Source organism: Notolabrus celidotus, chromosome 1, assembly GCF_009762535.1.
Source record: "Notolabrus celidotus isolate fNotCel1 chromosome 1, fNotCel1.pri, whole genome shotgun sequence".
Lineage (NCBI taxonomy): Eukaryota > Metazoa > Chordata > Actinopteri > Labriformes > Labridae > Notolabrus > Notolabrus celidotus.
In genome coordinates, this window is record NC_048272.1 from 4895480 (window position 1) to 4918434 (window position 22955).

Below are 22955 nucleotides of genomic sequence, written 5' to 3' on the forward strand. Positions count from 1 at the left end.
TCTTGGCTTTTGGGAGCCAAATTAGTGCTGAAGTCCAAGTTACTCAAGATCCACAGGATAAGATACTTTTTGAATTCTTTGATCACAGTTAGCCAAGACATACAGTATGTTCAATAATGCATAGCAAATTATGCCAAAAATGCAGAAGCACCAACTCTACAAATCCAAACTCACCATTGTAAGTCTCAAAGCCCTTAACTGTATTATCTATATGTCTTAATTGAATTAAAACCATTATATTATATGAATAAAAAAATAATATACCCTGTAAAGGAGGCATGAAGTAGGAATTAAGCTGGAGATAAATTGTCATAACTTGATGTTAACTGCTCTACCTTGTAAAACTTGACGAACTTATGATCATGAATAATTTGAAAACCGCAACACGGACGTTGTCTATTATGTTTCATAGTTACCAATTAACTTTATAACCGTCTCAAATGTCAAAACCAATTTAAATATGAAACTGAAGCAGTATGAAAAAATTACAAATCAACATTGCTTACAACCATAGACTCAGTTGAATTGTTTTGTATATTTTTTTTAATTTAACAATTAAGAGCCCATCATTTTCCTTTCATCATTTTTTAATAATCTACATTTACAATAATGTTTCAAGACACCTCCCCTACATAACAATTCATACATTTGTAGACATTTTTTTTATTGCATTAAACAGGAAAAGTTAGCAGGAGTGCTTAAAGTATTGCTACAGTTTTTGTTTCCTAAAGCTTCCTCATATTGTTTTACAAGCCATCATGAGTGTTTTCACTGGGATAGTGTAGAGTCATGTAGGAAGCACGTACGAGGCAGAGCAGACAACCTAAACTTGTGTACCCCTCTACAGGCTTATAGTACTACCACAAACGGTGTGTTGTTGTTTTTTTTTGCATCTACTCACCTAGATATGTGGTCCTCTTCTATTCCTTCTGTAACATAATGCTGGTGTCTTTCATCCCACTGCTTTCCTCACAATTTGTATGGGTTGTAGTGGAAATGTGGTCTGCATATTCAAATGTGCATGTAATGCAAATACCTGCTACTGAAGTCATAAATCAGCCATTCTACTGCTGTGCTCACAGTGAAACCATCAAGATACTGAAGCCTTTCGGTGTTGCACAGTGAAGCCCAGATGCAAAAACAATAGATGGTCACTTTAAATCTACTAAAGCTGTTTACATGTAGACTTTACGCTACAGACTTTTACGTATGTGCTTTGTGGGTTTTTATGCACAACACTGTTGCCAGGTATTGGCTATCCAAGGGTGAATCTAGGGAATAGTCTATTTAAGTGGGGACAGTTACATCTTTACCTGCATTATAAAAACTGTTACCGCTCTAGTTTCTTTTTTATTTTCTCCAGCATCACTGCATTTTACACAAACATTAAGAAGAAACCCTGTTAGCTGCATAGTGCACCGATAGTAATGACTTCTTCCTGACTTTGTGGTTCATACTTATCAGTACAGATTTAAGACATTGTGTTATATCTACACTTCTGTTCTTCCTCTCTGATTTCCTGCTTCTGCCCCACAGAGGTTATAGACCAAATAGGCATTCAGTGAGAGCTCTGTGCAAACAGTACAGAGAAATGTTTGCCTACTGCAGAAACAGCACGGAAATGTACCTTTTTATCTTTATAGGCTACAAAAACAGGACTTAACGTGGTACAATCCACTTTACTGTGACAGCTACTATATTATACCAGCTAACATCTGCGGCAACTACTATTTCTAACCCAGCAGGCATGTTTTTGATAACATTAATGCTTTGGATATGTTAAGAATCCTTGTAGAGGTGAAGATTAAAAACACAAGAGAGGTAGGGTTTGATTCGGAGACAGTGGATCACCAGATAAAGTCAGTTTCAGATTCCAGGATGTTTAAGAAGTCTATGCTTGACCAAATGTTTTGTTTATAAACAGTCTGACTGGCAGATAGTTAAGTGATGAAGGGAAAAGTGGAAGGATTGACAATTAAAATCTCTCTGAAAAGTCTGAAATTTGTCAGATTTACTGTTCAGTCTTTCAAGGTACCAGAAGTAGTCTGCAACCACAGTTTGAACATAAAGAGTCACATTTATCTCCACTACTGGAGCTACACCATATGATTGAGCTCTAGATGACACGGTTGCAGGCCACAACTTCACAGTGTGCTTCTTCCTGACAAGAACTCATCCTCTGGCCATCAGTAAGGAGTGAAGAGGATTGGCCCGTGCGTAGTGCGAATTGGACCTGGGGCAGGTCTCAGTAAGCTGAGGTGTGTTCCCTGCAGGAGGTGGTGATGGGGATGAGAGGCTGGGCCGGGAGGACGTAATGCCAGGTGATTGGAGGAGGCTGCGGCTGCCATTGCTGCAGCAACAGCCAGAGGATTTGGTAAAAGTCCAGCTCCCAGAGTTTTTGGAAGTTCCTTTAAGAAAGTCAAAGACAATATAAGTCAATTTGACAGACATTCAAGTATGCAAGAGTTTTCTGTAAGCCCTAATCATGTTTTGGGGGGTAGAAAAGAGCAATTTGAAAGTAGGCTTTGTTGAAGGACATACTGAGTCTTTACCATAAAGTCTGTGCGCTTCTTGTGTCGGCTGAGAAGAGGATTAGGTTTCCCTGCAACTCCATCTCGATGCCTCCGGCTAGATATATGCTGAAATTTAAATTCAGAAAGGACAGAAATTGGATTTTGAGATGCTTGGAAACTACCCTAGTCAGGATATATTTATCTCTGAGTTTCTCACCTGTTTGAGCTGCAGCTCTGAGTTGACTCTGACGTTGCAGATCTCACAGTGGAAGGTGCGTTCCTGAGTGTTGGGATCAGAGGACAAGTCGCCTCCCTGCTCTGGGCTGGGTTTAGGACCCAGACGCGGATATGCCTTGATGGGCCCCAGTCCACTCCGAGCTTCCAGAATGGTTTTGTGTTTGGTACCTGAAAACCATCAAAGAACAGTTTTATCCATGGTTGTTCAGACCATGTAATAGTGTAGTATATGTTTTAAATACAACAGAGAATACTTAAATGACTCTGTGGCAAGAGTTTATTTTCTAAGATCTGTGCTAAATTTTGAACCTCAGTTCAGACAACATGAAAGAAAAAAAAGAAAAAAGAAAAATAAGAAAATAAATTATAGTAATCCATGAACACAGGTATTGATACTGTTATTGCACTAACTGAGAGTGACATTGTGTCACTCTATGTAGGTGGTTGGTAGCAGCATCCATCTGCAGCATACACCAGGTTAAACCACACATAGTTTTTGACCAGCTATTCTCACCACTAAGGGGCACTGATGCATCTGCTTTAGTTTTTAGATTCCAAAGCAGAGTGCAGAACTACTTCCAAATAGCTGTCTGCAGTTGCTTTACAGAGTACATATTGCAAAGTGCCATTGTTTGTAAAGCTTTTCCTCTCTCTACACTGTGCATGCTCCACAGCCTGATGTACCTAAGACTCTGACAAAGCTGTTTTGAAGTTACCTTTGTTGTGTGCCTCCAGTTGTGAGAGGGAATTAACAGCTACTTTGCACAGGGAACAGTAGAGAAGCTTCTTAGCTTTCTCTTCCTCTGACTCCCCTGACGAATGACTGGGTGCTGGGGACGGAGTGTCAGGAACACCGGACACTGCTGGATCCGCTGACGGGGTACTGAGGGCCACGGAGGGTGAGGGAATGGATGACATGGGCACGCTGACAGAAGGCAGGAGAGGACACTCTGTTTCTGTGGAGCTCAGAGTGGTTGTTGGAAGGTGGCTAAGGGTCAAAGGTGACTTGTTGGTGTTGGAACAGGGTTGAGGGTCATCTGTAAACACAGTTTTTCAAGTTAGTGAAGGATTTGTAGAAAGTTAACTTCACTCTTTAATCCCTTTCATAAATTTGATGATGCAAAAAGTGAACATCAGTAATTTGGCCTAGTGGTGAAATCATGTGCCTCATGTACAGAGGCTGTAGTCCTCAAAGCAGGCAGTCCATGTTTGATTCCAAACCAGGCCCTTTGTCCCATGTCATTCCCGATACTCTCTCTCTCTCTCTCTCTCTCTCAGTGTTCTATTATATCCACTGTCCTACTCTCTCTCTCTGAAGACAGTTTTCTGGGAAGTGTCAAGCCTACTACAACAGCTGTTGTTGTGCATAGGTGATGTTTTATGACAGATTTATACATTATATACAGATTTATAGTGTAACATAAGTCCAAGGTGAGGCTCACCTTGCTTATTAGGATCAGGCTCAGGGCTGGATGGTGAAGGGCCTGGAGATGAGGGCGAAGCAGTAGAAGGAGGATACTGCCTGTCACCGTCTTGGACACGAGCTGTCTTGGATGTCTCAATCCCCTTCACCCTCCGAGCGTGGCGGTTCCCCTTATAGTGGGCTTCTGCCTGGCTCTGGAAGCAAAATGACACATAGAAGGTCAACATTCAATGATAGATTTGAACAGGCATTAATAGATTCTTGTTTCCATTTTTAACAAAGTATGCTTTTCCCTTGTTATATATCCTTCCTTAGTCAAGTGCTTTGCCAGTGAGCTAACAAGGGCACCGTTCAATGAGTTCTTGTGCTAGTATTTCTAGAAATTTGCCCTTTTTTTCTGCCCCAGTCAGCCAACTATATGCTTATATGTCTAGTTATTAGTTGTTTGGTAGGTTATTATTAGCTTTAGATGTTCTTGTCATATGTTTGTCACCAAGAAAGCGCAAAAATTCTTCACTGAAAAAGTTAAAATTAATCCGAACACAGTTAAACATTTCATATGTAGGACAAACTCATATTGAAAGCAAGATCTGTGAACTTTTTAACACACTTGTTCTTGCTTTTGTCACACCAAATATTTTGTGTATTGAGTATTATACCTTAAAGGTGTTAATAGCTTCACCTGGTATTTCCTTTGTTTTCCTGATAAAGTGAAAAGAACTCAACAACGCTGTTTGTGACAAGAGAGATCCCAATACTCTCTCAAATTTCTGGTGTGTTTTGAGGGTTTAAGAGCAAGGCTTTGCTTTACCACAGTTCAATCCAGTGTTTGTTTTAGGTATTGAGTATCAATGTAACGTGACAGGAACTAATTGACCAATTGTTTCTAAGGACTCTGCAGATGTCCATGTGGTAATAACGGCTGTTAAAACATCAAAACCTCATCCATTTTTTTCTTTACCCTCAGGATACTCTAGTGATCACTGCCATTTTAAAAAACTTTTTTTCTGGCACACTGGGTTAGCAAGCGTTTCAGTGAAAGGCTGTTGAGCTGATGGTTTGTGGGTCTGATGTGCTGATGAGGCTGTCAGGGTAGATTAGCCTCCACAATGTTCTCGCCTTCCTTCACTTCTGGTGTAATCACTGAACTGGCCTGCTGGGCAGATGATGATTATTGAGTGGTGGGATTATCTAAAATGGGCTGTGGGAGACTTGTGACAGTTGATGGTCAGCTACCGAGATAAAAAAAAAAATGGAGCAAATCAAGAAGAGTTTTGTGTGTGGGTGTGTTTGCCTGCCTGTCCTTGTAAATTTGCTTTGAGGGGATCAGATTAAAATATATAGGATATCTAAAGAGGAGTGGGTTGTGGGTGAAGGGGTTCAGCTTATAAGGCTCAAGGTTAAAGTTAGAGGTAGGGCTTTAAATTGTAAACAATTCATCTGCATTTATTGTTAAGGATTCTTTTTTTTTAAATCTAAATTTTGTCTTTAGCTTATTCTGCCGCTCCCCTCAAGCTCCTTAAATTCACACTCTCTACCCTTGTTTACTTCCTACAGTCAGAAACACACAACAACATGGCTGCCAGCGTTAATGAAGCACAGCGCTACAGTTTCGTCACTTGTTTTGAAATGCTTTGGTTTTGCACCATCTGATGTCAAACAATGCACCGTCCGCTGCATAGTTTGTGTAAGGGCTGTGGCAGCAGCACGACCAATTGATTTCAGCATCTTTATCAGAGGCATGCAGCCAAGTGGGAGAAATGTGTCTCACTACAAAACGCACAAGACCGCTACAGCCAACGAAAAACCTGTTAAAAAGCAGCCAACATGAGCAGAATCAGTTTCACTTTGCATCACATCTAATGAGGCAGGGGCATTGTGGTAAGCTATTACTAATGCAGTCATGGTGCATAACGGCAAAGCTATTGTAACACCCTTCTCTTGGTTAATAACCTTCATTAATTCTCCATTAGCTATTCACTCTGAGATCACAACAACTATGGTGTGCTAAGGCTGCAAATTACCCTACATTGTCACACCCATATTTGTCCCTCCTGAAACAATATAAGGTAGGAACTAATGTTAACAACAAGACTAGGGGATATCAAAAAAAACTACTTACATGTCACACACACAATCATGAATTAAAACTACAGCTGTGGTTGACAGTGAAATAATAATTGTAAATAATTATTAGAAACTTCTGTAAATTCTGTAACCTCAAAACAACCCAACAAAAGAGGAAATGTTCCTGCTGAAATATACCAAATTCAAAACAGTATAATGTGAATCGTCATAAGCAACATGAATATTCAATGTACCAAAATATACTCAGTGCAGTGATTTCAGTTGCAATGTGGTGCCCTTATATGGTGAAAAACCTGAGTTTGACAATGCATTTTTATCAGCAACAATTCAACTCTAGAAAATGCCTGCCTCCCAACAGCTGACTGCACTGATGACCACAAAGGTAAACTAATTTCCCAGCCACTAAAAACTTGTTTTGAGTCATTTCTTTCTAATTTGTAGTTTTTTTTGTTGAAGAACGAAAGAAAACTAAGTTAATAGAGGTATGAAAAAAAATCAGAGAATTTATTTTTAGGCCGTATTGCCCGGTTCTAGCTAGAGAAACACAAGAGTAGTTACATGAAAAAGATAAAATGCTAGAGATTTACGTGAAATCAAATACCTTGTGGTCAACAATTTTCTTTAGTAACAGACATTTAACTTTATACTTTTTTTAAATGCATTTCTAAAGCACATTGCCCCTGCTGCATTTCTTCTCAAACTATCTGGGGGTTATAACCAAAGCTCTTTTAAGTAGCGATCATAGCTATTAGGAAAAGTGGTTAAAAAAGTGTTTTTTTGTGTTTATACCATGTCTTAAGACTGTGTTGGTATATTGGATGAGGTAGTTTGTTTATATTATCTATAAAAGACCCTAAATGACAAATTCAGTTATTGTGAATTCAGGTTCTCAATGGCGTTGGGATGTGACAAAGACTGTGGTACTGGTCATTTAAAAGTACGAGCCTGGATCTGTCCTCTTCTGTTTAAGTGTTTCACTCTTTATGCTTTACTACACCAAGCCTCCTTGCTCTTACTTTCCGGCTTATACATAAAGGACTCAATGCCTTCTGCAATATGTGGCTCTTAAGTTTGGTATTAGAGATAAATAGTGAAGTGCAGAAAAGTTCAGTATGGAGATAAGTCCCAGAGATACTGACCCTGGTGAACAATAATACCCTTCAAGTGTAGACATAGAAGCCTTCTTCAAATGAAATCAAAGTAAGAAGTGATGTGTAAGGGCACAAATATACTTCCTCTAAGCCTCTCACTATTGCATGTGTGTGCACAGACCAAGACCGGCTGGGATTACACAGGTTTAATTATGTCAATAACAAGACTGAGAGACCTGCATAAGGCACGTGACAGGTACATGTCGGGGGCTCTGCAGGGTGGGATGCCTCACTGAGGCAAGTGGACTACTGGGACATGTTCTGGATGCCTGTGTAAGCCTGAGGTATTAACTACCAATGATAGTTACCCATATAGCCCTCTTCCTGATTGGTGATGACAGAAAAGCAGATATAGCTCTGCTAGTGTAACCCAACTCCTCTTACTGCTGCCACCCAAAGCCCTGCAGTCAGAAGCTCTACACCTTGAAGGAACATAAGCCAGAGAGCTCCGAAGGCAGAAATATTCAATGCTCCTTCTTCTGTTTGCAATTCACTCTGTCATTCTCTTTTCTCTTTCCTTTCTTAGGCTCTTTGTTGTTTCCTTCTGATATGAGCTCTCATACTTTCACTCCCCCCATGACCTTCATTGTCAGCTCTGAAGAAATCGATAAAGTTGAGTTGTCAATTCAAGCTGAAAAAGGACTGGCAGCCTCATGGTTGGGAAGGAATCTAGTAGACAATGAGATGTGAAAGAGATCAACACATCCAATCTTTGGAGTTGAGAAGTGAATAATGATAAAATATAAATGATGTTCTGTACAGAAGGTGAAATGGACTGAGAAAGCCGAGGAGAGAGCCTATGGAAAGGGGTATTAAGATGAATGAAGAAGCAGAAGAGGGATTAAAGAGGGAGAAAATGAGAGCAAGTGAATGTTCCTAAAATCCTTTTTCTCTCTAAGCAGGATGTGCTTTGATGTTTTATCTATAAAGCGACAAAGGCACAGAAAGCAGAGAGAGTGGGTCTAGCAGCCAAATCTACTGTGTGGGGTACTGGCAGCAGCAACAGGAAGAGGCGGTGGGAAGGAGCTGGAGAGGTGGAGAGAAGGAGAGGGGGACAGATGATACCGTACACCCCGCACAGGGGGTAGCATGAAGAAACATAAAAACTGACAAGGAATTTTTTGTGAAAACTGGCATGCTGAGCAGACTGAAGACATGAATGAACCAAGGTTTGGTGGGAAGAACAAGAAGCCGAAAAGGCAGGAAGAGATGCGTTCAATATGGGACTGCAGTAGTGACAATGGCTAATGCAGCATGGTGTGACGTCAGCCCTGCTGCAGAGCAGAGCCAAACAGTAGCAGGCTAATCTGTCCTCTGGGACCTGAAATGAACTGCAATGTTACAATTACAACATGTGTGGCGTCAGGGTAATAGCAGGGAGAAACACCTGCCTCTGAACGCCCTTTATCAATCAATGTTTCACTTTGCTGAAGGACTCAGGAGCTTCCATTTAACATCGGCCTCAGACATAGACAAGAAAGAAAATGCTGGTATTATTGACACACTTTGGAGAGGTATGAAGCCAAGAAGGCACTAAGAGAGTAGAGCAGTATTGTAATGTTTTTAGGGGATGGATTCATAGATTTTCTATGGACACTTGATATTGTATATAATTTTATTTTCTTGTTGGAATGCAGAATTCAACTGGATGCACACCAATGTTGCCGTAATATGGCTGTGTAAGTGGAAGGTTGCTTCCTTAAACAACAAACTATGCCAAAGAAAAGGAACGTGTTTTACTGGCTCCCCGTTCAATACAGAATCCATTTCAAAATCCTTTTATTAGTCTATAAAGCAGTCAACGGTTCAGCTCCCCAGTACATCTCTGACTTGCTCACAGTGTATAACCTGACCAGGATCCTTAGGGCAGCAGGTGGAAGTCTTTTAAGTGTACCCAGAGTCAAGTCAAAGTCTGGTGAAGGGGCCTTTAGTTACTGTGGTCCATCTTTTTTGGAACAAACTGCCTGCTGACCCCAGGTCCATCACAACTGTCTCATCTTTTAAAAAAAGACTGAAAACATATTCATTTTCTCAAGTGTATGAATGATATAATGAGTGTTGTGACTGGATGCATGTGCAGCAACATTTGCTGTTTGTTTGACTGCTGTGTCTAATGTATGTTGGGCATATCTATTGTTTTTCTGTTTTTATTTATTCTATTTGGAAAAATGTTTTTACTTTTTTTAATTCTCCATGTAAAGCACATTGAACTTATGTGTAATGAAATGTGCTTTATAGATAAAATTGCAATTGCTATTGCCATTTATGGGCTGCACGGTGGTGCAGTGAGTAGCGCTGTTGTCTCACAGCTAGAAGGCTCCTGGTTTGAATCCCCGGCCGGGCAGGTGCCTTTCTGTATGGAGTCTGTATGTTCCGCGTGCATGCATGGGTTCTCTCCGGGTACTCTGGGTTCCTCCCACGGTCCAAAAACATGCTCACCAGGTTGATTGATCACTCTAAATTGCCTGTAGATGTGAGTGTGTGCGTGAATGGTTGTCTGTCTCTCTGTGTTTGCCCTGTTGCAGCTGGGATAGGCTTCAGCCCCTGTGACCCCATAACGGGATAAGCAGTCAAGATAATGGATGCATGCATATTGCTATTTAGACAATATGAACACATTTTTAAGTGGACCTCTGTCTGCTACTCTACTCTACTAATCTGCTGCAGTTCTAAGAGTGATGCAAACAATGTAGTCAAAGTGTTCTCTAATGGTCAAGATTCATGATTACATCAATCCCAAGCATTGTTTTTTTGCATTACATTTGCTACAAACAACGTATCCATATCTATAGCAAATCTGAAAAAGTATCTGCCGACACCAATTTACAGAATTGTGATGGACCCATATCAGCCTGATAATATTGGTGATGCATCAGTCAGGCTTTCATATAAAATAATGAGTGACTTTTTGAGAACTTCAGTGCTGCCCAGACAGCTTAAGTAAGCCAAGTAATGTCCTGTAAGCAGACTATTCCTTCATTATTAAAGAATGCCCACCATGCTTTGAGCTCCCAGTCTATCAGGTTACCATGGAAAATCTACAGAGCTGCAGCGGAGCAGATGCACAGCACAGCATGGCTGAAAAGTTCAACAGCAGTCAGGACAAACAGGTGGCTCTGTTTTCAAGTTCTGACTGCCAACACAGCCTTGTTACTAGGCAGACAGAGTCATACACAGACATTACATGAACATACATAGTTATATATGTAGAGTATGTAAATGTGAACTTGCCTGAGTTGCTTATGTTCAGTGTGGAGCATGTGAGAACATGCAGGTCTGAGCAAGGGTGACATAATTAAGCGGCCCCTCACAGAGAGAACAGGGCAGCATTACATGAGTTTCAGATGACTCCCTGCCTGCCTGTGTCCTTTACACACTACTCATTTAGAATGTAAGTATTTAGCACTCCATCACAGGAATGCAATTTATATTCTTAGAGACGCTTGTATTTAAGACTTTTGTTTGATTTCTTCTCATGTTTAGCTGTTTAGGTTACAGGTTAGACTTTAGGTTATATACACCAGGTATCTTCCATCAGTAAAATAGAATAAAAAATAAGGAAGACTATTCAATATCAATCCATACAGACGTTAATCAAATCAAATTAAATTTAGATGCCTAGTTGTGAAGCCAATTCAGCTTAGGAAATGTTTTAATAGATATTTGACTGTTGAGCTGTTTCATGATGGATCTTTTTTTTTTCAATTTCTGACAATAAATGTGCAGATGCAGATTTATCATGAATTAGAGTGAAGTATCTGATAGTTAATAAGTAACTGACGTAAAACAAGTCAAGGAGAAACCTATGTTGCCCCAGACTTTCAAGGAAATTTGGTTGAGACCCCCTTCTAATTTAGTGACATGCATGGACAAGTTTTGTAACCCTTAGGCTAGCAGAGCCCAGGAGAGTATAATAAATAACTAGAGGTAAAGATAAGTTTGGACTCTCTAGTAGGCTATGTCATTGGTTCACAGACCAATAAAAGGTGCTGGTCAACAGCATTCTGGGAGTCAGCAGATTTGCAGAGCTGTTCTCCCAAGCATTCCGGGTGCTTGTTCGATACTGGTATTGTTTTCTTGTAATAAACGTATTACTATGCAAGCAAGCCAGTGTCACGAAGATTCCTTCTGCATCTACACATCACGGGCGGTCAAGATACAACAAGAGCATAACATTTTGTGGCCAAACAGGCAACATACTATGTGACCTTCTCCCTAAGAGAGACAGTCTGAGGTCATAAATATATTTCAACCACACACATACTCAGAAAAGCATACATACTGTAAAAGATCCAGCAGCAGACCCATAACAAATCAATCATGTCATCCAGTAACTAGGTTTTGGATGTCCACATTATGAGTTATTTACTTTTCAGCCTTAGTTAACGCAACTGCCTCTTTAATGCAGGCACTCAAATCAGTCCTCTAGAGTTTCATCACTTCTGGCCTCTTTTATTTCAGTCCCTCTGCTCCATGTTGGAGTAAGGCCATCTGTCAAGAGTGAAATGCAGAAAATTTGCACAATCAGCTCTTAAGTAGCTATGAAGGCCAGATCATGTTAGCTGTGAGGACCATTATGGAGTCTTACACTCACCATAACGAACCAACCAATATAACATGAACTGCTTTTAATGTGTAATTGTACTGTTGTATTTGATTGTGATCGTGTGAATGCCTTGGTGCCCACAGTGTCGGGAGAGCCGTTGCATTCCGGCTGCGTCTCTGATCCGGCAGGTCCGAACGCAACGGATCAGATATGCAAGAGTTCTTTTTTTGCCAGATCCCGAAGCACGATGCAATCAGCACAGAGCAGATGGAGTGGGACAGAAAGTCAGGCACCAAATCAAAATTTAAAAAATCCGGTTAATTTTCAGAATAAAACACTCTGTGTTATTGTCAGATCATTTTTAACTTCACTATGACAACAAAATGTCATTTTGAGCGAAGGCAGGCCTGGAGTCAACAGGTCTTTTTTTCAGAGGCCGATAAAGACAATATGTATGAGGATAATCATTGATTCAGTAATTGCATCTGGAAAACCACGGTCACATGACTCCAGCTGTATGGATCTAAACGGATCTGACGGAAGTCCTGTTTAAGACAAATTTCCACCCTGGTGGACAATAAATATTTGTTTTATTCTAATAGCATCTCAAGTTGACTTAAAAACGAATATGCAGGATTTCTTTTAGCACCTTAAATATATTTCAAGCTTCACCAAAGTTAAGCCAAACTAAATATCTGTAGACATAATCTAAAAAGAATATAGCAAACTTTGTGAACTTTGCATTTTTTCTGTTTTGTTTTCTGACACATTATTTCCTATAGACTTTGATACAAGAATACAGAGGAACGTGACTATAAAACTGGACCGCCATTGAATAACATATGCTATCTCGGATTTTCTCTGTCCAGCACCCTACTCTCCTTCATTGATAGCTTAAAATTTAAGCTAAGAAAGTGTGAACCAAGATCTCATTAGCTCAGTTGTACACTCAACCAACATCTAACTCTGGCTCCAGCCAACTCAGTGTTTATATCATGAACAGTTTTTTTTTCTACTGTTCACTTACAGTCATGTGGTTTTTGGACTTGAACATTTAATTTCAGTTAGTTTTGAGTTGAAGTGATATTGCATAGTGATAACCAAAGTTTCAAACCTCTGCATCCAAGTACTCAAAGGACACTTTTGTGACTGGTGCTCATTTTTTCCTGTATTTTAAAGAAGGAATATCAATCTGGTATAATTCCGTGAACAATTAACAGGCGAGTTGAAAATGTAAGTGTAAGTTATATGGTTCACATGTCAGCTGTTGCAACACTAACAATCTTGTTCCTCTTTGAGTCTTCTTGCTTTCGTTGAGTCTAACATTTGTGGTCAATACGGAGCAGCAACAGGATTAAAACCACCAAAAAATAATTGGAGAAACAAAGTGAAAACTGCTGTTAGACACTGCAAGTATCTGGAAGAATTTGTGTGCTTGTTTTATTATCTCCAAAGCTTTATGCTGTTTTTATAGATATATGTATTATGTTTGTTGAGGATGGTTATTCTAAAATATTTCAAAGGAGGTACATTGCTGAAAAAAAGTTGGAATAACACTAATTGGGACAAAAAGCTTTGAAGTGTTTCAAAGCTTTATGTTTAGTATTTTCAGCCATGGATCAACCTTTCATGTAGCTGAAGCTGGCTAGCTTTATAGATACAACTGAAGCTTGAGCTTTTAAATCATGCCTGTACTGATGTTTAAATGTGTTTCATGTATTTTTCTTAAAAAGTAGGAATAAACAGGCTTCTTGGGGGAACAGATTTATATCATAATTATATTTATATATATAATTTGTCCAAAAAATGAGGTCTTACATTCATGGTTACTTACTGCTGTAAGTAGAAATTGTAAGTTCAATAGCAAAACATGCTTAAGTTTGCAGCTAACATTCAAGTAGATAAACCAACTCTTAAATCTAATTACAAAATAAGACACAAATCTCCTAAATGAAATTCCAGGTATCACTTTTATTGCTCTACTCACAGTGCTTTAGCACTGTTAGAAATCCAGAGCCTGACAGGCCTGTTGTTCTCAGTAACAAGCTGTGATCAGATTATTCTTGTCTCTGGAGTGGCTTTAGTGAATAGTTAATAGCACATTGCTGTTAAAAGCAATCCCAACATTGAGCCCTTTTAGGTTTCATACCTCAGAGTTGAAGCGTATTTGACACACGTTGCAGGAAATGATTGGCCGCTTTGTCTTCACCATAGGTGGCCCAAACGTGTGCGTCATCACAGCTTTCTGGACAGGGTCCATCTGAGGAGAGACAATCCAGAGGTCATATCAACGATTCTGCAACACAGGAAGAGCTCAGAGGGTAGTGTCTCTGATTCCCCTAACCGCAGCTCTGTGAATGTAGATGACAGAGACAGGTGCTGAAGGAGAAATGCCGATAAATGACAAGAGAGGGATGCTGAAGGGGAAGGCCTGCAGATAAAAAGAGCGTAGAGAAGTGAATTGAAGAAGGAACATTGATTGATGTGGAAAGGAGGGTGTGTGTTTTCTCTGCAGCAGCTGGTGACGCTGTCTGTGCCTGAGTTCTTGGGTGCTCTTCAAACGCTTTAATTCATGCTGGGGTTAGAAGGGCCTAATTACAGACTCCCTTTTTCTGAAAATGTGTACTTTGTTAGAATGCTATAAAACCTCAGCTTTTCACAACATCATTTCAGACTAATGCTTAAAACATTAGAGATGTCTCCTACAGAGATCCTTGATGAAAGATGAAATGTGCATTAGACACGATTCAGCTAATTACTGTAGGAGCAGTGAGTCTCTGCTACAAGAAAAACAATCTCATTTGGCCGTGGGGCATGTGGTTTCACATTTGCCATGATGAGTACACTGAGTAATTGTAATGCAGGAACATATTAAAATGATAATACAGTTAAAATCGTTAAACATAACACATATGTATGATTTCACATACAAACCTATCATTAGCTATTTAAAACAAAGACCTGATGATTTTAATTCTACTGAATAAGGATTTTACAATACAATAAAAAATCGGTTTAATTAGATGTTCTATTTCTTCAATCCAATGTAGGGGTGTCAGATAGGGGGATATTAGTTTGTGAAGGATGAGAACTTGTGTACGATCTGCCAATCCAGTGTGATTTTGTATTAGCACATCCTATCAGTTACAGTTATATGTTGTTGTTTATAATGTGCAGACCCAGCACTCTGATGTAGATGAGAGGCTAAACAAACTGTATGTCTGTCACATGTAAATCCACTGCATAATGACATTATGAGTAAGGCAACATTACATTTTTAAGATATTCCTCTGAGTTCTCAGTGTTGCCGCTCATTAGCAGAGCAGCAGGGTCTCTCTCTGTGTCACATTACACACATGAGGTGCACTGCACAGATGCTAAACCTGAAGACAGAGTCTCACTCATTTTTTTAAAATCACACACTTAAAGTGCTTACTTACTCTTACTTCTTTATCACATGGAAAAATATTTAAGTTTGAATAATTTTAAATATGGTTAAGATTGTGTTTGTAGCGACATGAATCATGCAGAAGAAGACAGTGATCCAAGAGGGAGACTACAACAAATTCGACCTGCATGTGTACTATACTACATGGTTGTGAAAAAGTTTAGGCTTGTTTAGTTGATTATTTCATTATCTCTTTTCAGTTGGACTTGTACTAGCGTCTAACATTTTGAAGAAAATTATTATTCTTGATAATTGTTTTTTTTTTTTCTCTTTTATCTGAGAACGTATCCAATAAAAAATATTGTTCAATTTATATAAACTTAGATAAAAGTTTTTTATTTTAGACTAAATTAGCTGACCTGGAAGAAAAAACATGAACTTGAAAATGTTGAGTCTCAACTTTCAAACTACCTGCTTGAGAAAAATTCATATCAGCTGGAAAAGAATAAAGATTAGTACTTTTTATAGTTTTTACGCAATTTTTACACACCAACACTGAAACTTGCACACTCCTCAACCTATGTACCAACCTTGAAGAAGAAAACGTGTATCATTAGATTACCATGGAATGATGCCCCTTTGGATAAATATAAGTATGGGTATTTTTTGTCAACAAATAATATAAATGTATTATTAAATGGGGCTGCACGGTGGTGCAGTGGGTAGCGCTGTTGCCTCACAGCTAGAAGGTTTCTGGTTCGAATCCCCGGCCGGGCGGGTGCCTTTCTGCGTGGAGTTTGCATGTTCTCCCCGTGCATGCGTGGGTTCTCTCCGGGTACTCCGGCTTCCTCCCACAGTCCAAAAACATGCTCAGGTTGATTGGTCACTCTAAATTGCCCGTAGGTGTGAGTGTGTGCATGAATGTTTGTCTGTCTCTCTGTGTTAGCCCTGTGATAGGTTGGAGACCTGTCCAGGGTGTACCCTGCCTTCCGCCCAAAGCCAGCTGGGATAGGCTCCAGCCCCCCGTGACCCCTAATGGGATAAGCGGTCAAGATAATGGATGGATGGATGGTATTGTTAAATGCAGTTAGGTAATGCCTACGCAATATCTAGGCGCGCAATATTACTGTATTATTTTCATTGGTCAACAGAGGCGGTCAGATCCGTCCACTGATGATGACGAAGCAAGATGAAGAAAACTCACAGCTCAGGCTAAGCTGTGAGTTTGCTGCCCTGCACCTTTGCTTCTCGAGGAGGGGACTCCCGGAGCCTAACAGTAGGTGACTGTTTTTGTTTCTGTTACGATCCTAACAGAAACACGCACGAGCATCTACCAGGCCTGTGACGTTTTGTTAATGTGTGTGTGTATGTGTGTGTGTGTGTGTGTGTGTGTGTGTGTGTGCGTATGTCTGTGGGTGAGTGTGGGCCCACATAGGTAAAAGAGTAAAATGTTTAAGAGTTACCATAAAAGTCTAATATGCACAATTAAGATTTAGAGTTTAAGATTTATTGTACCGCCTTTTGCCTAACTAACATGTTTTGTTGACATCTATAAAACATGTTAAAGGGTCCCTAAGTGACAAAACTTTCCATATTTAATATTAATCTAAAGTGGCCAATATTTGTGTTTTCACAAAGTTTTTGTAAACATTTATACTAGCCTTACGAGGGAATAGTTTATTAGTAAGTAATAGGACATAGTTGGTTGAACAGTTTATATTAGGGAAGGGACAAGGTTTTCGAATGTTCGAATATTCCTTCACTAATCGAAGAGTTAATGCGAATATTTTCTCATTTTAAATGAACAAATTTTCATTGTTTTCACCGGTGTCTGGTTGTTATATGGTATTCCCATCAGACAGTGGCTATAGAGCATCTTAAAGCTGCTTGCTAACCGCATTAAGTAACAGAGGAAGAAAAATGCTAACTGCATGAAATAACAAAAGAAGAGTTGTTCCAATTTGCTCCGTTTCTAAGTCTTACCTCCTGTGAAGGATTATTATAGATGCCAATGATTATCGAATAGTATTTTGGCTTGAAATGCCCATCCCTAGTTCATATCTTGTTATAGAGTAAATTAAGTTCATCCTACACAGGTAAACATTTGGTGAGCTACCTTCAAAGGAAAACAACCCTATCGCCCCATCATTTTCCTTATAGTAATTTCCCACATCTTTGGCAGTGAGAGTGGGGTGTAACAGCTAAAACAAAGTGAAACCAAATTGTCATACCTATTAATCATATATTTTAAACTCTGTTTCAAATTCACATTGGTAAACATTGGGCTCCAGCCTTTTCTTACAAATACCACCAAAGCTAGATTCCCACCATGTGACGTTATGTAATAAATGTTTAGTACCTTGTTTAGAAATGACTTGAATGGATTCATGTGAGCTCTCTGACCTATTGGCAGACGTCAAGAATCACAGCGCTGGGTGTTGCCTTCATTAAGCAGCCAAAAGCACACTGCGGTTTTACTCAGCCTGTCATCTCCTGCTCAGACTGTGAATGCATGCTGCCAAATGAGAGGCTGTTTACACTCCCAAGCCCCAGGCATGAGGGAATATAGTATAATTGGTCTGAAAACCCAAACCCTGTTTGAATGCAATGTTAGACATATTTATAGACTACCCTGTTGTTTTTTGCTCATGTCTCTGTTCAGGTGTCCAATTCACCTCTCTTTTGAAATGTGTTATTCTACCAGTAACACCTAAAAATGTGTTTACATCTGTCTACATTTGTCTTCCGGCTAACACTATGTGTGCCATTTTTTTTTTAGCATATAGGCTGACTTAAAAAAAACTTTTCAGACACATGTCAGAGTTGAGAGATTTGATAAAAGTAGTTCTCAACTCCATCTGTTAATTCAGGATTTGTTATTCAGACTGAAAAACAAACCAAAGAATAAGCCCAGGATTGTAAATGTTATTCTAAACGTATCAACCCTTTGATTTCTCTGAGCTTCATCATTACCAGGATATTCTTTAAATTGACAGTGTATAAAGTCATGTATGGTAATATTTATGTACTTTAAACAGTGTAGGAAAATGATGTGGTTATAATTAGTAGAGTAGCAACAGCTCAAACTACTTCTCTGGTTAAAAGACAAAATGGAAATGATAATAGTTGGTGCTCAGAACAAAAGACCATTAATGATACCCCAGTTGGCTTGGGTGTGATGACAATCTTTAGAGTTCTAACTTTTAGGTTAAATCCCTCTCCCAGACTGACCCCAAGGCTAATAAAATGCACATAAATGAAAAGTTATTTTCCTCTGGAGTGTTACAGAATTTTATGCTGACAGGCTCATTGTCTCCCTTTGCACACACCATGCTTCAGTGTGCAGCACTTGTCTCGATGCAGGAAGTTGAGACCTGCTGTACACTCCTGGGAATCTTAATTGTCTAAAAACTTTCTGTAATCCTGAGTCAGATCTGATACAAGCTCTCAATATAACTGTCAGAACTCCAATCTATGCAGAAAGACTTGACCCTGCCTGAAACATGACTGTGTTTGAATCAAGCGTCGGCAGGTGTCTGCCACTGGATGACAGCAGTGTTGTGTAGACCCTTTTACAATTTGGGAACATTAATGATGTATGAACAGTATGCACTTGCAGTTTGGGGGATTACAATAGTTTGTTGAGCTACATGAGGAGTATAACCCCCAAATATTGTGAATGCTACTTAAACAACCTGACTTAGACAAAAGACTTCCAGATCTGTGTGATATTGGAAAGTGAGGAGAAGATATAGCGAATATTCAGTGGCCAGATATATACAGGTATAATTGAGAAATCCAGCTTGTGTACTAGATTTTAGCCGGTTGATTGTGCAGTTATCTGGCCGATAAAGAAATTATCAGACAAAATGTCCAATGAGAAAAAAATGCCAAATATAAAATGACCATATTGGTTATAATACAAGAACACATAGAGTATATACAGGTTTTTTTTTGATAGCCTACATGTGAAAAAGTTGGATCATCATATATTCAGGGTCTACACTTTTTCATGCCAACATACACCCATCACAGTGCTGAGAAGTACCTGATTTTCTTTCACTTTTACCCAGTGCCACATGTCACATTTACAGGTTGACATAGTGGCACAGGAAAACATTAAGACTTAAATGTTGTCAGGCTGTCAAGTTTACAGGAAAACACTTTTCAGTTAATTTTAAAAGAATGAACTTGGACGATTAGAAGAGTGAGACCTGTACACTACTAGCAGAAAGAGGATTAACTATCCACCAAAGCTTAATATATGTAAATGAATCCACGGTATGTAATATACAAGTTGATCAGGATGAAGTCCAGATACATTTACACCCCAGAGTGACAGGAGGGACGGTGGAGACTCTGTTGCTTGTGCTGATTGTAAATGAATGTTGAAACAACATTGAAAATGAACGTCTTTTCTCTGACCCTCACAGGACATGATATGATAGGACACTATGACAGCAAATAAACATACAGTGAAATGTTTGGACTGCTCCATAGCTTCACAGAGAGTCCCTCTCCCTCTCAGCAGGTTAGTGGTGACGCATTAGGCATGCATGGCTATTCAGAGGTAATGTCTGTTAGTTGTTCTATACAGCTGGAATGTTCTGGAATGTTACTGGCAAAATTGGCTGACAAAAACAAAAACAAATACATCATCAGCTCTGGTCACAGCAGCGACTAAGACCTGCATGGTAAGAAGTTATCATTTTGTGTTGTTGGATAGCTAACTTGCAAAATTATTTGACTAATGATACAGTGCTTATTACTTGCCTCTCCATACCGATTCCCAATTATCTTTTCCCTGTAACTTAGATATCACCAGCACTTGAACTAACTTTTTCATTGACTACACACAGTGGTAATTGGTTGCAAAAATTCAGTTATTGCTATTATTTAAAGTCATGTCACGTTTAAGAGCAGGTAGCCGCAAACGCCACCAGTGTTTTGGTTAAAAGGGTGATCCTGTTAAGTGGAGACTTTCGGCCTGTTGTTGGGTCTGTTACAACAGCTTGATGTTACAGCAGATACTGTAATCTCTCTCAAATGCTTTTAGATTCTTGTTAGAGCAATATAAATCAAGCAACCACACAATAGTCAGACATTTTGATGCTGGTAACACTTTTAATTCATTGTTGAAGGCTTGCATACTCTTCAGGATGAATGGACCAAATTGCTGCTACCGTTGCCAAGATGTTTATGCATATTTTTGATGAAGTCGGCCGTAAACAGGTCTATACTTGCTTGAGTTAAATGTGCAGACAACGAGGGATTTGAACAGAGGTGCACCGGCATAAGTGGCCACACACCATGTCCTCACTGAAGCAGAATGAATCATGAACCTGTGGACAGGTCATTTTGCCTGAGTGCATGATGATGAGCTGGGCGGTAATGTGTGTGTATGTGTGAGTGTGAGTTTGAGTGTGTACGTGTGTGAGGCACGTGAATCCCTGTTTGTCGCCACCCTGACCTTCACATGAAACCCAATCTGGAAATGAGCAGGAGCCTCAGAAAATGCTGACTGTAGAGAACACAGCCTGTACCTCTTACACAATTGATTAGCTGTTACTCATTTTATTGCAGTAAAACACTCCACTGGGCATTTTCTCAATTATGCTGAAACTCACTCTGCTGAATAAAAAGTAAACAGCTGTCACCTCATCATTTCAGATTATATGGTATAAATCCTCAGCGCTCTATCACTTGTATTCACACAGGAGGCAATGCTTCAGAACTACGACTGAATCCAAGGCTCTGTCTCCTTTTATGTGAAACAAGAGGATAACAAATCCCAGACCCCATGTGTGCACAAACTTTGCTCCTGTACCGGTATGCCTGTGCCTGTGAGCACTCACTGTGTTAAAGTTGTGGAAGAGGCCAATGCTGGCCGGGTGAGGCGACTCCAGGGGGAACTGGAGGAAGTGCTTCATATCCAGCGGGGATGGGATGACAGGTGGGCTCCTGAGGAAGGCAGGGACCGGCCCCGGTCGGTTTACACTTCCTGTAGAAGATACACACAGAGAGAAATTATAGAAAAAAATGGCGAAATCATTGCACATGGTCTGTGAGTACTAACATCTATCCAGTCAGACATTTTTCGGGGAAAACGCATACATCAGATAATGTGTTCTGTAAATATAGAGCTTCCACCAGCAGCCACTTAGGGCCCATCCCTTTGGGCCCGGTACATAACCAGAATGTGTTATTTTTTTACTTTTCTTTCAAACTGGATAAAAGTAGAAGTTATAAGTGCCTAGTTTGGAGAGTTTAGATGTGCTGCTATACGCTTTATTACTTTTGGACAGAGTCAGGCAAGCTCTTTGCCCAAATTTACAGACTCTCAGCTTTACTAAGCTTGCCAGCTTAGTTGTAAAACAGAAACACTTAACACGACTGTGACTCTGTTGTATTACATAGTGTGTTCAAAATCTGATGCTGGAATCAACACCATTGCAAAGCATTATTTGGCAATTAAGAAAACATTTTTAACACACTGTCAGCATAGTGAAACATCACTGTTTGTTTCAGGTTGAGGTTTAAAGGTTTGCATTTGTTTGATGCAAACTCAATCACCTGACTTTCTCAAGGTTTCACCCACTACAAGATGGATGCTACTTAACTTTCCATTGGTGTACTTTCTGTGACGCAGGCACTTACTCTTAATACACAGTGTGCCCACACCACAATGATGGACAAGTGCAATTATGTTGTGTTCTTTTCACAGATATCTGAGACTATGCTGTACTTATTGCAGATCTGTAACTACATTACAGACATGCGATTGGTATTGAGCTTCTCATCTATTACTTGGCAACAAAACACATATTCTCAAAGTATACCCCAAAATAAATCTGCTATGTTTAAGATCGGTATCACTTTGTCCATCAAAAGAGTTATATCACTGTTTAAATAAATCTAATTCACATTTTAAGATCTACACCCTCATCTCTGCTTCATTTACCCTCTTACTAAAGCCCAGCACACCACCACCTGTCCTCTCTCTTGCTCACTTTTCTCTCAGTCGTAGCTCAGCAGCAGTGAATGCCTGCACTTGAGGAGTCTTCCGTGATGGGCAGGAGGGCTAAGCTCCTTAAGCCTTGCAGCTGGGGTGCTGCAGATATCCGCCTTTTTTCCATTTCTCCCTCTGTCTCTCTCTATCCAAGCACTGTGTTCTATCCCCATTTCATGGTCCCTTATTCTGTCTGCCTGCCTCTGTCTCCCCAATCTGTACTTCTCCCCATACCAGTCCTTCTAGCTGTTTTGTTCCTGCTTCTCCTCATCCTCTTTCTGTTATGCGCTCTTCTTTTCCACTTCTCCTTCCCGTACTTATTATTTTCTGCTGCATACACCAGCAGGCTGCTTCAGGCCCTATCTGGCTGCGCAGAGAGAATTTGTATAATCTTTTCTCCTGAGATTATATGCAATCATCATCCTTTATTGCTGCTGCTTTGTGATGACTACTTACCAATTTTGTTACATTTGAAAAGAAAACTGGTCACTTGTAAAATGAAGGGAAGAAAAGCTATTTTGGTAAAGGCAGATAATTCTCCTTTCACTGACAGCAGGGGAGACGTCAAGAATGTGCTGTCAGGATCAAAAATAGATGGAG

At 39.8% G+C, this 22955-nt stretch overlaps 1 protein-coding gene across 1 annotated transcript; it reads right to left on the minus strand.

Moving 5' to 3' along the window:
- Nucleotides 1-617: 617 nt before the first annotated feature.
- Nucleotides 618-22482, minus strand: LOC117815203 (zinc finger protein 385A-like). The gene is made up of 8 exons (XM_034686810.1): nucleotides 22398-22482; nucleotides 21202-21347; nucleotides 14108-14218; nucleotides 4193-4367; nucleotides 3467-3787; nucleotides 2731-2918; nucleotides 2553-2639; nucleotides 618-2408 (listed from the first exon to the last, which is right to left on the minus strand). Exons 1-8 carry the CDS (start codon nucleotides 22480-22482, stop codon nucleotides 2187-2189), a joined length of 1335 nt encoding a protein of 444 aa, XP_034542701.1. The 3' UTR covers nucleotides 618-2186.
- Nucleotides 22483-22955: the final 473 nt, after the last annotated feature.

Bases quoted from the DNA above. Each gene is read 5' to 3' on its own strand.
- LOC117815203 (XM_034686810.1), bottom strand. From the start codon at position 22,482: ATGGAAAAAAGGCGGATATCTGCAGCACCCCAGCTGCAAGGCTTAAGG. The intron at 21,348-22,397 runs GTGCAGGCATTC...TATCTTCTACAG, and splicing joins CATCACGGAAGACTCCTCAA to GAAGTGTAAACCGACCGGGG. The intron at 3,788-4,192 runs GTGAGCCTCACC...CTGTGTTTACAG, and splicing joins GCCTGATCCTAATAAGCAAG to ATGACCCTCAACCCTGTTCC.